The sequence below is a fragment of the Trichosurus vulpecula genome, chromosome 1 (genome assembly GCF_011100635.1).
Source record: "Trichosurus vulpecula isolate mTriVul1 chromosome 1, mTriVul1.pri, whole genome shotgun sequence".
Classification (NCBI taxonomy): domain Eukaryota; kingdom Metazoa; phylum Chordata; class Mammalia; order Diprotodontia; family Phalangeridae; genus Trichosurus; species Trichosurus vulpecula.
In genome coordinates this window covers 74,780,053-74,793,592 of record NC_050573.1, presented here as the reverse complement: position 1 = coordinate 74,793,592, position 13,540 = coordinate 74,780,053, and the positions used below count along the sequence as shown (strand labels likewise).

Here is a 13,540-nt window from a genome sequence, read left to right as displayed (position 1 = left end):
ATACTCGGCCCCTTTGCCCACCCTGCCCCACAGCTGGTGCCCAAACGAGGTGGGGACCCAGGTATCCAAAGGTCTTCGTGAGGTGGGAGAGGCCTTTCCTACCTTTGTCAGGATCCAGGGGGTTCAGGGAACTGGCCAGGTTGGCAAACTGTACAGGGGAGAGTGGGCCCAGGGGAACAGTTAGGGTGGGTGGGCTGCCTCCTTTTTTCCGTTCCCCCTACCCCCCAATCTTCCCCATTCTACCTACTGTACCCACCTCGCCCATGACAGCGATGGGTGTCTCTCCCTTGGCCTGGGCCACCCGGTGCTCAATCAGGTAATACATGTACTCGTCATACAAGAGACGGATCAGGTGGAATGAGCCAAAGCTGGCTGCACTGCGCAGGGTCAGGTCCCGGATGACCATGGAGCTAGAGGAAGAGGAGGCAGGCCTGGGGTTGGTGGGCTGAGCCAGGCTGCCCCCAGTCCCTGTTCATTAGGCACCACCCACCTGTAGAAAGACCACTTGAGAAGGAAGAGTTTGGCAGCCTTGGGAAAGCTGGCACTGCCCTGGTAGGGCTTGAGCACCTGGCTAACCACGCCATCCAACCAGCCTGCCCACTGCTCCAGTGAGTTCTGCTGCTGAAGAGTCACCTTGAAGTCCTGCTCCAGCCGCTGTACAACGCGGTCCTCACAGCGGCATACCCATGAGGCCTGCTCCTAGGGAAACAGAGCCAGAGAGATGTGGCTTGGGACCTAGGCTCTGAGCTCATACCCATGAGTGGTTTCCTCCTCATACCACATCATGCCATCCCCAGACACCCTTGAGGTGGGGGCAGGAGGCAAGATGGTCAGGACAGGGCTTCCCAGGACCTTCTCCTCCCAGGGTAGCCCCAGCTATGCTTAGGGGCTGCTGGTACCTGCACATTGGCAAAGTCAACACGGTTGAGGTCACTGAGCATCTGGTTGATTTGGGCCGTATTCTGAAGTACAGCCCTGGCTGCCTGGGCCAAGTGATTGAGGGAAGTGTAGCGCCGAAGTGTTTGGGCAAAAGCACTGGCTGCGGCCACCTGTGGGCAAAGTCTTTACATGCCTTTATTTCCATGATCCCCCTCCCCACCCACGATCCAGGCCCTAGAACAGCTCAACATTACAGCTGCAGAGAACCTTCAAGACCATCTAGGCTATGAACCAGAATGGGGTGGTGACTTAAGGGGGTCATAGGATTTAGTGCTAAATTATTTGGAGGTATTGAGAATATCTGGTACAACCAACTCATTTTACAGAGGAGTAAACTGAAGCCTTTCTGGGGCAGCTAGGTGGCGCTATAGCGGATAGAGCACTGGGCCTGGAGTCAGGAAGACTCATCTTCCTGAGTTCAAACTTGGCCATAGACACACACTAGCTGTGTGACTCTGACCAAGTCACTTAACCCTGTTTGCCTCAATTCCTCATCTGTAAAGTGAGCTAGAGAAAGAAATGACAAAATGCTTCAGTATCTCTGCCAAGAAAACCCCAAATGGGGTCACAGAGAGCTGGACATGAGTGAAAGAACTGAACAACAATAAAAACTGAAGCCAGCTGAAGGAAAGAGTTATCACACAGGTAGTGAGCATGTAGCAGCGTTTGGGTCTGAATCAAAAGTCTCTGGCTCTACACCAATCCAGTGCCCTCTCACTGGACAATATTCCTCTTCCCTCTCTATCACCTTGGACCACTGCAATAACCTGACCAGCCCATCCTTTCTCATTTTTCCTGCACGGCTCTAACTAGGTTGGGCTTCCTATTATTTCTAGGATCTAGTCTAATTTCCTGAGCCTGGCATTTATGGCTCTCCACAGTTGGGAAAAAGAGCACTGGGTCTGGAAATCAGAGGGCATGAGTTCTTATTAGAATTCTATTTGCCACTTGTGTGACCTTGGAAGAGTCACTTTCTTTAGGACTCAGTTTCCTCTTCTGTAAAATAGAGAGGCTGAACTAACCCTACCTAAACTACACAAGTTCCAAGGGTCTTTGGTGTTCTAGGATGGGGATGAACTAACAGCAGGTCACGAAGCTCCATCCCCCTCACCTTCACCCGAACCATCTCTTCAGGGATGTTCATCATGGCATTGGTGAGCCAGCTCTCTAGGCTCTTGGCAAAGTTCCGAATTGCTTGTGTCAAGGCACCTGCGGAGGACAGACAGAATGGCTGGAGAGGTGAGCAGAGAGCTCCTGCCGCAGCTGGCTGCCCCCAACCACCCCCTACTCACTGGGGATGGGCCGCAGCACATCAGGGATAAGGATCTCCACCAGGCCCTGGTACAGCAAGTTGTCACAGTCCTTGGTCCACTTGAGCACAGGCTCATACTTGGAGAGGAGCACCAGGCTGCTCTTGGGCAGCCGCTTCTCTGCTTCATCGTGGCTGTACGGAGATACACAAGCAGGGACACAGACATGAACACATAATCAGGAAAAGACATATGTAGGTAAGATACAACTCAGGGACACCGACATACACACAGTGGTATACGCAGAGAAACATACGGATGTACAGACATACATACAGGAATAGAGACAGACAGACCCACACAGACATGAGTGAGGGCCCCTTCTTCAAGAAGAAGGCCTTAAAGGACACTTGCTGCGGCTGCCCTGGGCTCCCTGCCATACTCACACAGTCAGGGGGGTGGCCTCGCTGGGCTGATTGAGGTTATACCTCCAGAAGGTCTTCCACAGAGTTTCCACTAGCGTAAACTGCAGGTTAATCATGACGTCCACAATGGCCTGGCAAGGATATGGCAGGAATGTCCCCATCGGTGGAAGAGCACAACCCTGCCCCCGTGCTTCCTGGCTAGCAATGCTGGTGCTCTGGACCCTGACCCTGGGCATGGCCCCATACCTCACAGTGCTCCCGGTAAAGGACCTGGAAGGCCTTGATGTCTTCAGTTCCAATCCCCTCAGGTAGCACCTTGCCCTGTAGGTCAAGCTCAGTGAATTCTGGTAGGCTCCTTGAGGCATCTGTGGGGGACAGAAATGACCCAGGACAGATCAGAGGAGGGGATTTATTTATAGAAGGGTCCCTAGAAATCATCTCATCCCAGTTCCTCACTTTAGAGATGAAGAAACTGAAGCCCAAGGACATTAAGTGAACTGCCCAAGGTCATGCTAACTAGTAGAACACAGGTCAAAGATTTTTATCCAGTTCTTTTCACATTCCACCTCTGCAGGGCTCAGGGGATGTTGCCTGCCTAAGCTCTATCTTCCTTCTGTGGTCTCATTTGGGTCAGGGGATTCCCCGGAGGGATTTGCAGTGTGGGCTGTGGAGCAACGTTCCTGGGCATTAGGACAGGTTCTTACCCAAGAACTGCTGGTATTGCTGGACTTGGGCACTGATGTCGGACAGGCCTGATGCCTGCTGCTGTCCTACTGCCACACCATTGGTCATGCCCTCCATCTTCTGGATTGGTTTAAGCCTGGGAAGGTAGGGGAAGTAAAGAGAGAGTCCAGGTGGAAGGGAATGTCTTCCCTCCCTGGTTCTTTGCCAGCCAGAGACCCCTAGGCTGGACATCAAAGTATACCAACCTCTGTTTCTGGGAGAAGGGCTGGCCCCGCATGGCCATGTGTTGCTGGTCCTCCATCAGGCGTAAGAGTGGAGAGTTGGCTTTGATACGCAGGCCATAGTAATGGTATTTGGAGTTCCCCCTGGAAAGAAGAGTAGGAAAGAAAAGAGGGGAAAGCTAGAGATAAGGTTTAGGCTAGGGATGCCCCCAATATTACTTAGGAGGGATTCATTCATTCATTTGAACAATATTTATTCATTGCCTGCTATTTGCAGAGCCTATGTTGGGCATGGTACAACGTTTGGAGAAGACATTATCTTTGTGGAACTCACATGAAATAGAGAGATAACGTGTTAACACAGACCAGTATAACTGACATCACGTGGCAAGTGCGTGGTAAGGTATAAACAAAGCGCTCTGTGAGGTCCCAAGAAATTCCAGTTAGGGCTAAGGAAGGTGGAGGTGTGGTGTAATTCCCAGCATGGAAAATAGTAAATTTATTCTGCTCTCAATCTGAAAGACCCCAGGCCCAACCATCACCTTGTGGAGCTTCCATCTAGTAATGCAGCCATTTAGCAGAACTGGCCAGGGCACACCCAGAAGTTAAATGGCTTGCCCAAGGTCACAGTGTCAGAAGTGGAACTTGAATTCAGGTCTTCCATATTCTAAGGCCAACTCTCTATCCATTATACCAGGTAACAAGTTCACTGGGGGAAATCTGCCAAAAATAAATCTCTAGGGGAGTGACTGAGGATGTCACCAAAAAGAAACCCACAACCTAAAAGGACAAGGAGAGGAAATTCTTCACTTGACATAGGTGTATGTATTGTTATAACTACTAGTGGGCAGAGCTATGGGAGGGAAGGAGGGCCAAGGGCTCGGTCCCGGTCCCGGGAGTATCCCTGAGGCCTGGCTCTGGGGAAAGACCTCAGAACACTAGACAGGCATACCTGGTGCCGAGCCGGCGAGTACGGAGGCCCATGAAGACGGAACGGATGAGCTTGCCAAAAGAGGCAGCATTGACGGGCTCTAGCTTCTGTTCCTGGCAGTGCAGGAGGTAGTGGCAATAGAGGGTGCTTCGGGGCAGACTCACACCCTCAGCCGTCTCATAGTTATCCAGCAGCCACTGAACCTAGGGGGAAGAGAAGTGGGGGGGAGGGGGGAAGGGAGCCAACCCAGGGGCCAGCCCCCACCTAGGTAAGACCCCTGCTCATCACCTCTATATGGAAAGGAGGCAACTAGGGCAGACCCAGGGCCCTCCTAGGGACAGTGTCATGGACTAAAGCTTCTTGATCCCCTTCTTCCCCCTGCTTATCCTCAGGAGGCAGGTGGTATGAAATGCTCTGAACTTGGGCTCTCCCCTCCCTTTGTGATCCTTTTGGCCTGTACCCCTCACCTGCACAGTCACTCCCCAGGGTAGTCACTAGAAGGTGGGAGACAGCTGTGCTGCAGAAACATTCCCAAGGCTGCTCTACCCCAAGTGATGTTCCTTTTCCCCACCCCTTCTCCCTTGAGGAGGGGGCACAGGGGCACTTACAGTGGCTGGTGAGGCACGGGTGGTATGAGAGTACGACTGGCTGGAGCTGCCCAACATGTAGCCGCCCTGGATCACGTAGGTGCCGGCGCCGCCCCCGCCGCCCCCGCCGCCCCCTCCGCTGCTTGTGCCACTAGAGTTGGTGACGATCTGGCCACCCGACACATACATGGGCACTGAGCCACTACTCGCCACAGCCTGTGAGGTGGCAGGTGTGCTGACCTGCGCCGTTGTGCCCTGGGACTCATAGTAGCTGGTGCCCGCATTCTGGGTGTATAGTGGTGTCTCTGTGTAGGGGTAGGTACCTGAGCGACTGTAAGGGAAGCAGGGAAGAAGAAGGGCTGGGTGGCCATCTCTGTGGCAGAGCTTGTGGGAGTTCCAGACATATCCAGATGTTTAGTGTCATAAGCCCTGAGTGCCACTAGTCAACCTACCCTAGAGTTAGGGTGTTCTTCTGCCTTTCGATAAGCTTTCTGGGACTTCTCCCACCAGAAGCACCCAGTTGCTTTGGTCTAATTGGGGCCTAAGCTGAATATCACCATAGAATGGTACCAAAAGATTAACAAAGGGAAACTAAGAGAACGTTCTTTACAATTTTTCCATTTCTGCCACTGGCTCTGTCATCTTCCTCATCACTCTAGGCTCATGGTGGGTCTTCTTAACTTTTTATCTCCCCATCCCAAAGATCCAACCAATTGTCAAGGCCTATTTCTTCCCTCCTTTCCATTCCCACAGCCCTCATTCCCACCTGGATTACTGTCATAGCCTCCATGATGGAACCTTTCAACTTCAAGACTTTCCCCTTTATCTTGCCAAAATTAGTCTTCCTAAAACTCAGCTCTGATCCCATCCCTTCTCAGTTCACAAAGTGCCTGTGGCTCTCTACGGTTCACAGAAGTTAAAAAAAAAGTGGCCTCTAAGACCACCAAGAGCCTGATTTTAGCTCTATTTTCTACTACTTTTTAATGATCCTGTTCTACTCCTTTGGAGCTGGGCAGGTAGGTCTCTCCTAGTGATGCCTTGAAGTGCCAGGTTCACTGGTCTCTGTGCCTTTGGGTACACCACCTCCTCCCCTCCTCGAGATGCACTCCTTTCCCTCCACCTATAAAGATTCTGCCTCTCTACAAAGGACTATTTCAATCCTCATGTGTGACCATGGCCAGCATGAGTCTCCCCACTTTCTGTCGGCCAGAACTGTTCTGATACGTTTCAGCATCTCATGCCTTAAAAATCCTCTGCCTGCTGGAGGTGAGTCAGTTTCTTAAGGGCAGGGCCTGTGATGGCTTCATCTGTCTACAGTGTAGGATGGCTTAGTCTACATCTGGAGTTTGGGTTTCAGGGGAGCTGGGATGAGGGCTACAGGACCTGCTTATTGTGTACTCACATGGTGCTGGCTGTGTAGCTGGCATCACCGCCTTCCACATACTGAACCTGGCTGGGGTACACATGCTGCACGGGCACCTGCTGGAGCTGTTGCACCTGGGGCAAGAGACGGAGGGTTATGGGGAAGACTAGCATACTCTGACACTGGGGCCAGACTGCAGCATCTGAGCTGGAGCAGAGGCACACGGGCTGCATTGCAGATGATATAACAGGGCAAGGACGCCTGGGACTGGGTTGCTGTCTGTCTTAAGATTGGTCTAGGCCAGAGTTTCTACACGTAGTGGGGGAGGACAGGCATCTTCTTGGAAGAGCTCATATCACCTACAACCCTGTGCTCTTGGCCAACAGACATAGAGCCCAGAGGCTTCCCTGTGAGCAGACCTTCCCAATGAGGGGTCTGGCAGTTTGCCTAAGAAAAACTGTTGTTCAAGGTCTGGAACCCTGCTGCTCTTGTTCAGAATAAACTCATCCCGTGGCCAGAAACTCAGGCCCACTGCCTGCCAGAAAATGGAGACTGAATGTAAGGTGGGGTGAGCATGGATGGTGCTGCTAAGTGGAGGGATCTAAGAACGGGTGGGCAGGGCTTGTACCTGCAAACGGCAGAGCCTAGGAGCAGGAGGGCAGGGGCTAGGAGCTGTGGGGAGACAGGGAAGGGCGAGGGTCCCAGGACCAAGGGTAAAGAATCTCCTAAAGGTGTGGTCTGGCTAAATCCGGGGACTGGGGGCACCGGGGCAGGCTCTGGGCAGAAGAAGTCAGCCCCGCCCCCTTCTCCCCACCTACTTTCAGGGCTGTGGCCGCAGTGCCGAACACTAGCACCTGGGGGACTCTCTGGATCCTGACTCTCTGGTCGGGGCTGGCTCGGGACGAGAGCCCGGGCAGGGGCTCGATCACCACTTTCTGCTGGGGCAGGAGCAGCTGCTGGGGGAGCACGCGCACCAGCTCCACCCACTGCTCAGAACCCGGCTCGGCCGCTGCCGCCGCCGCCGCCGCCGCCGCCGCTGCTGCCGCGGGCAGGTAATGGAGCCGGGGCTCCGGGCTGCCGCTGCCTAACTGCGGGGTCTCGCTACTGCACTCTAATAGCAGGGGCGCCTCTCCGGCCTGCTCGCCCGGCTCGGCCCGCACCACAGGCGGCTCTGCTGCTGGCTCCTGTTGCTCTCCCTTCCTAGCGGGGAACTGACTGCCTGAGCACTGGAGGATAAACAGAGACACTGGCCCATCACCCGCAGCCCTGGCGAGGGGGCTGGGCAGGAGAGGTGCGGGCAGGGGGCGGCACGGCAAATGCACCAAGCGCGGGACCCTCCCACGGGGCCTTAGGGGCCCCAGACGCTGCCCTGGGACACTCGGGAGACCAGGAAGCCGGCCTGGGAAGGAGGAGGGAGGCCCCACTGGTTCGCACCTTGCGGGGGTGGGGAGCGGGCGGGGCCGGATCTGGGCACCGCGTTCCCGGCTCTGGGGCTGGGTGTGTCTGGTTGGAAGTTTAAAAGGCGCCCCTCCACGCCCTGGTCTATACCTTACAAAGGTCTCTCAGTCCAAGAAAATATATAGCAACTTCTCTTTCAGTATCTTAGGCAGGGAAGTGGGCAAAACAGGGTTTTATCCCAGACCTTGTCCTTGGGGCAAGATATTCTAACAGGGCCTCCCTTCTCAAAGGTGAGAATCACAGTATTTAGAACTGGAGGGACCTTAGAGGTCATCTGCTCAGCTGCCTCACTGAAGAGCCCATTGGTTCTTGGTGCCTCTCTTAGCTCCCAGAAAACCGCCCATCCAGTCACAGCTTGGGTAGGGAAAACCTTCAAGGTGATTGGGAGGAGGGGAAGGGTAAGAGCCAGTGGCCCAGAGACACAGACCTCTTGAGTGACGTGGACCTGCTGCAACCCTTGTACTGTCAGCTGCTGCACTTGGCCTGATTTTGGTGTCTGTGGAGTGGTCTGCACGACGGATCTCTGGGGAGACACACAGCACCCCAATTCACTGGAAGGGGCAGTCACATCCCTCCTAACTGTCCTGTCACCCATTAGGCTGACAGCAGCTAGGGGGCCTAGCACTCAAGCATGTGAACGAGTCCCAGAATCTGGGGCCCCTCTTGTTGAACCTGTGGAATGGCCTGGTCTACCCATTCTCCCTTACTGCCTCCTCTCATGGTTCTTTGCCAAAAGGGAAATACAGATAGGTAGTAATCAGTTCCTCCCTGGCAGAACAGGCCAACACTCATTCACTTAAAAGATTGCCAGGGCAGATCTCAGCATCTTGTGATAAAATGAGTAGCATTAGCTGTTGTAGGGCAATGAGAAGCAGTGGAAAGCATTTACTAGGAAGGGAGGGTGGAATACCTTATTCTTGGGACAGGCCAATCTAATGGGCCTCAGCCATACTTGCTGTGTGGCCTTAGGTAAGTCACTGAACCTGAGAACCAGAAAGGCCTAAAAGACCACCTCTAGATGAGGACCTGAGGCTCAAAGAGGTTGAAACTTGCCCAAGGTCCCACGGGGAGTCAGCAGAGGGAGGATGGAATCTGGTCTCAACTCCAAACCCCATGGTGGACCTCCCATTCCAAGTACTGTATAGAGTCAGTGGTTCGATGATAAAGTGGTTCCATATCCCAGAATGTTTCAGGACCCTTGGAAACAGCTCTGCCTGGGCACCTCCCCTGTCAGATACCTCTTGTGTGACAGGGACGGCCTGGACACTATGCACCTGGAGCTGCTGCACGGAGCCAGCTTTGCTGGTGGAGCTGTTCCCCTGTCCTGGTGAACGCTGTTGAGAGAATGAGAAAGAGAGACAGAGAAAGAGAGAAAGAGACATACATAGAGGGAGGGAGGAAGAAAGAGGAGAGAGAAACACAGAGAAAGATACACACATGGAGGGAGGGAGAGAGAGAGGGGAAAGAGAGACAGAGAGGTAAGGAGGGAGAGAAGAGAGAGACACAGAGAGACACACAGGGAGGGAGAGAGAAAGGAGAGACAGACACATGGAGGGAGGAAGAAAGGAGAGAGACAAGAGAGACATACACAGAGGGAGGGAGAGAGGAGAGAGAGAGACACACAGAGGGAAAGAGGGAGAGAGACACACAGAGGGAGAGAGGGAGAGGGAGAGAGAGAGAGGAGTGACAGAGAGAGACACACACAAAGGGAGGGAGGAAGGGAGGGAGGGGGAGAGGGAGAGAGACAGACAGAGACACACAGAGGGAGAAAGGGAGAGAGACACACAGAGGAAGGGAGGGAGGGGGAGAGGGAGAGAGAAAGAGTGACAGAGAGAGACACACACAGCGGGAGGAAGGAAGGGAGGGAGGGAGAGAGAGGGGGAGAGAGAGAGATAGACAGAGACACGCAGAGGGAGGAAGGGAGAGAGGGAGAGGGAGAGAAGAGTGACAGAGAGAGACACACAGAGGGAGGAAGGAAGGGAGGGAGGGGTGGGGTGGAGGTGCAAGAATAGGCTCAGGCACATATCAGGGTAGGCTGAGCAGAGGTGACAGGGTAGGCTTTTTTCTGGGACCCATTCTCAGCAATTCCCTGTATCTGCTAAAGTGCTTGGGTTAAATTGGACAGATCACAGTGGGAAGAGAACCCCTTTTGCAACAAAGTTTGCAAATGAGTCCAGAAGTCCTGAGCTTTTGCTCAGTACCCAGCACTGGCTGGATCTTCCCCATAAAAATTTGTCCATGCTAAAGACTGATCTCAAATCTCTTAGATGTTCTCTAAAGTCCAACTTAGTATTTCTCAGGCTAGCCCCTGGGACAAACTTTGCCTTGTGTTACCCATCACCCCCTGGTTTGGTACTGAAATGCTGGAATGATTTGGAGGGATATTATTGGAGGGATAATTAATAAGACAGTCAAAGGGGGTAAAGACCTTGTCTTCTCCCTGGCTTTGTAGGGCTTATAAGCCAGAGAATCCATGAATATTGCCTGGTTCTTTTATTGGCACCGGTCTGGGAGGCAGGGAAGGTCAGGCTGAGTGACAGGCATCCCTAGGCTGTGGAGTGATGCTCCCAAGACAGCACTGGGCTTCTTGTGGAGTTGGCCTTTGCTCTCAATGTCTTAGCTTATGAACCCTCGTGTCTCACCTGCCCCGGACTCCAAGACTAGAGAATCCATGTAAAGATCTTGGAGTGAGGGAGACATGAAAACTTGTTTTTATCTCTGAGGTGAAGCTTTCCATGGTAGGGCTGGGAAGGAGGTTTAGGGATGAGGTGTCACACAGCAACCCAGGAGATAGGAGATGCAATATCCAGCCTCATAAGGTGCTGTGCTCTCCATTCCCTGAGCTTAAAAGCCCAGACTCTGCTGAAGCTCAGTCTGGGCTAGGACATTCTCTGTTCCCCGACAAAAATCCTTAGCTGCTAACCTTGGCTGAAAGCCATCCTGACCTCATTAAATGTCACCTACAGAAGCCAGGATTTGAGGTCTACAGGCAAGGTAAGGGAAGTGCAGAGAAACAGCTTAAGGAGAGAAAAAGATGACAGAATTGGGTGGGAGGGAGGGAAGACCCACAGGGCTGGGAGCTGCCACTTACCTCTGGGGGAGAGTGCACTTGTTGGACACTATGAACAGCTAATGAGGCCGGGCCCCCTTTGCTGGCCTGGGTTGTGCTCTGCACCACCAATCGCTGTGTGGGGAATGCTTGTGATTAGAAAGAAGCTGGTGCAGAGAGCATGACCTAATCCCAGCGATCCCAGGGGGCTGGCCTTTAAGAGCCAAATCATGTTAGGGTTAGAAAGATCTTCTGACACTATCTAATCCAACCCATAGTTGTGCAGATCTCAGTGAGGGGAAAGAACTAGGTTGAGGTCAGGATTCAAACCCTAGTTGAATGGCTAAGTTTGGCTCTAAGTTCAATGCTTTCCCCCTGTGCTGCTTGGAGTAGGTTTCCAGTATGCTTGCCAGGTGGTCAGAAGAGCTTCTTGGCAGTGGGATTCACTCACGTTAGCTCACCCTGTGGGGTGGGAGGTGTGAATTTTGCCTCTGCAGTCCTTGCTCTCCAGCCCAAGGCTACTAGAGTACAGTTCTATGTAAACACGAAAGGGTTCTTTGTAATGGAGGTGTGAGGCAGGAAACAAGAATCTGCCTTCTTTCCATGGTTGCTGAGGCCTCTCCCTCTCCCTCATTCTTGCTGTACTTGCTGTTATTCAGGATGCCTGGGTCCATGGGTATAAGGGCAGAGTATGCAAAGAGGAGCCCCCAGCCTCTAGATCCAAGAGTCATAAGAATCCTAATCACAAAAGTCTGCTATTTGAGAGGTGCTGAAGTATAATGGGAAGACGGCTTGATTTCCCTTAACCTTCAGAGGTTAGAGGGCTTTTTAGAGCTCAAAGAGTCTTAGGAATCATTTAGTTCTAGTCTAATCATCTCATCTGTAGATGAAGAAACCAAGACCAGAGAAGGGAAGGGGCCTGAATGAGTTCACACAGAAGGTAATGGGTGAAGGGGGATCAGAGGCCCTGTCTTCTGACTCCTAATCCATATCTCTTGCTACCAGGCCATGCTACACCCGGAGCACATAGAGCCTGGTCATCTCTAAGGTCCCTTCTAGCGCTAGATATCATCATCCTATGAAGTTTGAGGTAACTTTCTCAAGGCCATAATAACTTGGGAACAGAGAATACAGGGATGTCGACTCCCAGGGATAGTGTTCTTTCCCTGACACTGGCTGCCTTCTGAGAGGTAAAGAACAGACCAAGCTAGCATAGCTCTTCTCATTGGAGATACCTGACGAAAAGGATAGTCAAGGGTTTGGCAGCTCTAATTTCCCTGATTAGAAATGGACTGGAACTGTTTTTCACGTTGTATACAGGCAACAGGGAGGTAAGTGAATAAAGGAGGTGTTACCATACCCCTTTAGGACTTTTTGGTTTTCATGGCTAGGGATGGTGGGCCCCCTGAGGTGCCAGAGAAGAGGGTGTTACCTTCCCTTTACCCCTTGGGTGGGTCAGCCTTACCTGCTGGGGCACTTGGATGCTGGTAAGTTGCAGAGGGGACACGGCACCAGGCTTGGCCTGCACACTTGCCTGGACCAGCAACCGCTGTTGGAACAAAGCCCAGTGAGGTGAAGGGGGGCTGGCCCTGACCCCTAAACTGTGGGGTAAGGGAAGGAGAGGATGGAAAGGGAGCTGAGCAGAATGGAGCAAAGCATCTTGATAAGAGAAAGCAAACAGATGGCTCTGGCAGATGGTGAGGGGCAGAGCTAAAGGGCAGTGGTGGAGGAAGAGGCAGTGAGAAGCACAGTCTATGCTTCTCTCCAAGATGGGGAAGACTCAAGCCCCCAGTGGCTGGAGACAGCCTCTCCCATTGTGCTGAGAGCTGGCTATTCAATCCCCTTACCTTGGGAGCCCCATACCTGCGGTGTGGCCTGGACCTGTTGGACCACCTGTGTTGGCACTCCAGACTGGCTGGCTGTGGAGCCTGGGCTGGCTTCTGAGACGGTGTCACTGGCCCTCATGGCCCCTTCTGTAGGGAAGAAGGGGGCAGATCAGGCACACTGTGCAGCGGTGGAAGTGTAGGATCTGAGAAAGTCTCTAGAGTATCAGGAAGGGGACAGAGGTATTTGGGGGTAGATGTGGGAAGTATCAGAACTCCAGCAGGGTCTACACTTCCTGCTACTGATTATCCTTCTGAATGTAGCTGGGGTCACCTCCCACGCCAGCAGCATGTGTGTGGATCCTGTAGGAATGGGCTGGCTGTGTAGAGAGCAATGCTGTCTAGGAGCTCTAAGGTTTAGTGCCTGTCCACTCCATCCATCCACTCTTCCACCTGGCTTCATTCCCAGGGGAAAGCCCCAGGCATGGCCCTGTGACTGGCATGGAAGAGGTATTCTAAAGTCCAGTGAGACATGGGCAAAGAGAGAGGGAAGGCTAGAGAGAACTACAGCACTGAAGGCCTCATGAGGCAAATCCTTGGGTATGGCTCTGCAGGAAAACAGGAGCCCAAGGTTCAAACTCCAATGCCCTTCTTCTCTCCCTGACCCCAGCCCCCTTTGACCTTTCCTTTGAACCAGGATGGCTTCCTAAGGAAGAACAACAGAAGCTCAGAATCCCAGAGGTGGAAGGGAGGAGCTTTAGAGGTCATTTAGTCTAACCTCTGAGCAAGAATCTTCTTTACGAGGAATGA

General features: G+C 52.9%; 1 protein-coding gene across 3 annotated transcripts in view; it reads right to left on the bottom strand.

Moving 5' to 3' along the window:
• Positions 1–13,540, bottom strand: part of RFX1 (regulatory factor X1) — a 36,837-nt gene that overhangs the window by 2,182 nt on the left and 21,115 nt on the right. Inside the window, exons 3-21 of one of the 3 annotated variants that reach the window (XM_036741034.1) lie at positions 12,771–12,880; positions 12,373–12,456; positions 10,950–11,042; positions 9,097–9,192; positions 8,286–8,381; positions 7,219–7,626; positions 6,440–6,534; positions 5,059–5,368; positions 4,472–4,653; positions 3,544–3,663; positions 3,319–3,434; positions 2,861–2,979; positions 2,636–2,745; positions 2,232–2,383; positions 2,051–2,148; positions 900–1,049; positions 491–699; positions 257–410; positions 103–148 (exon numbers count right to left, since the gene is read on the bottom strand). In XM_036741034.1, the coding sequence (XP_036596929.1) occupies positions 103–148; positions 257–410; positions 491–699; positions 900–1,049; positions 2,051–2,148; positions 2,232–2,383; positions 2,636–2,745; positions 2,861–2,979; positions 3,319–3,434; positions 3,544–3,663; positions 4,472–4,653; positions 5,059–5,368; positions 6,440–6,534; positions 7,219–7,626; positions 8,286–8,381; positions 9,097–9,192; positions 10,950–11,042; positions 12,373–12,456; positions 12,771–12,880 (2,748 nt within the window). The remainder of the gene's footprint in view (positions 1–102; positions 149–256; positions 411–490; positions 700–899; positions 1,050–2,050; positions 2,149–2,231; positions 2,384–2,635; positions 2,746–2,860; positions 2,980–3,318; positions 3,435–3,543; positions 3,664–4,471; positions 4,654–5,058; positions 5,369–6,439; positions 6,535–7,218; positions 7,627–8,285; positions 8,382–9,096; positions 9,193–10,949; positions 11,043–12,372; positions 12,457–12,770; positions 12,881–13,540) is intronic. The other 2 variants (XM_036741032.1, XM_036741033.1) reach the window with 2 other exon arrangements.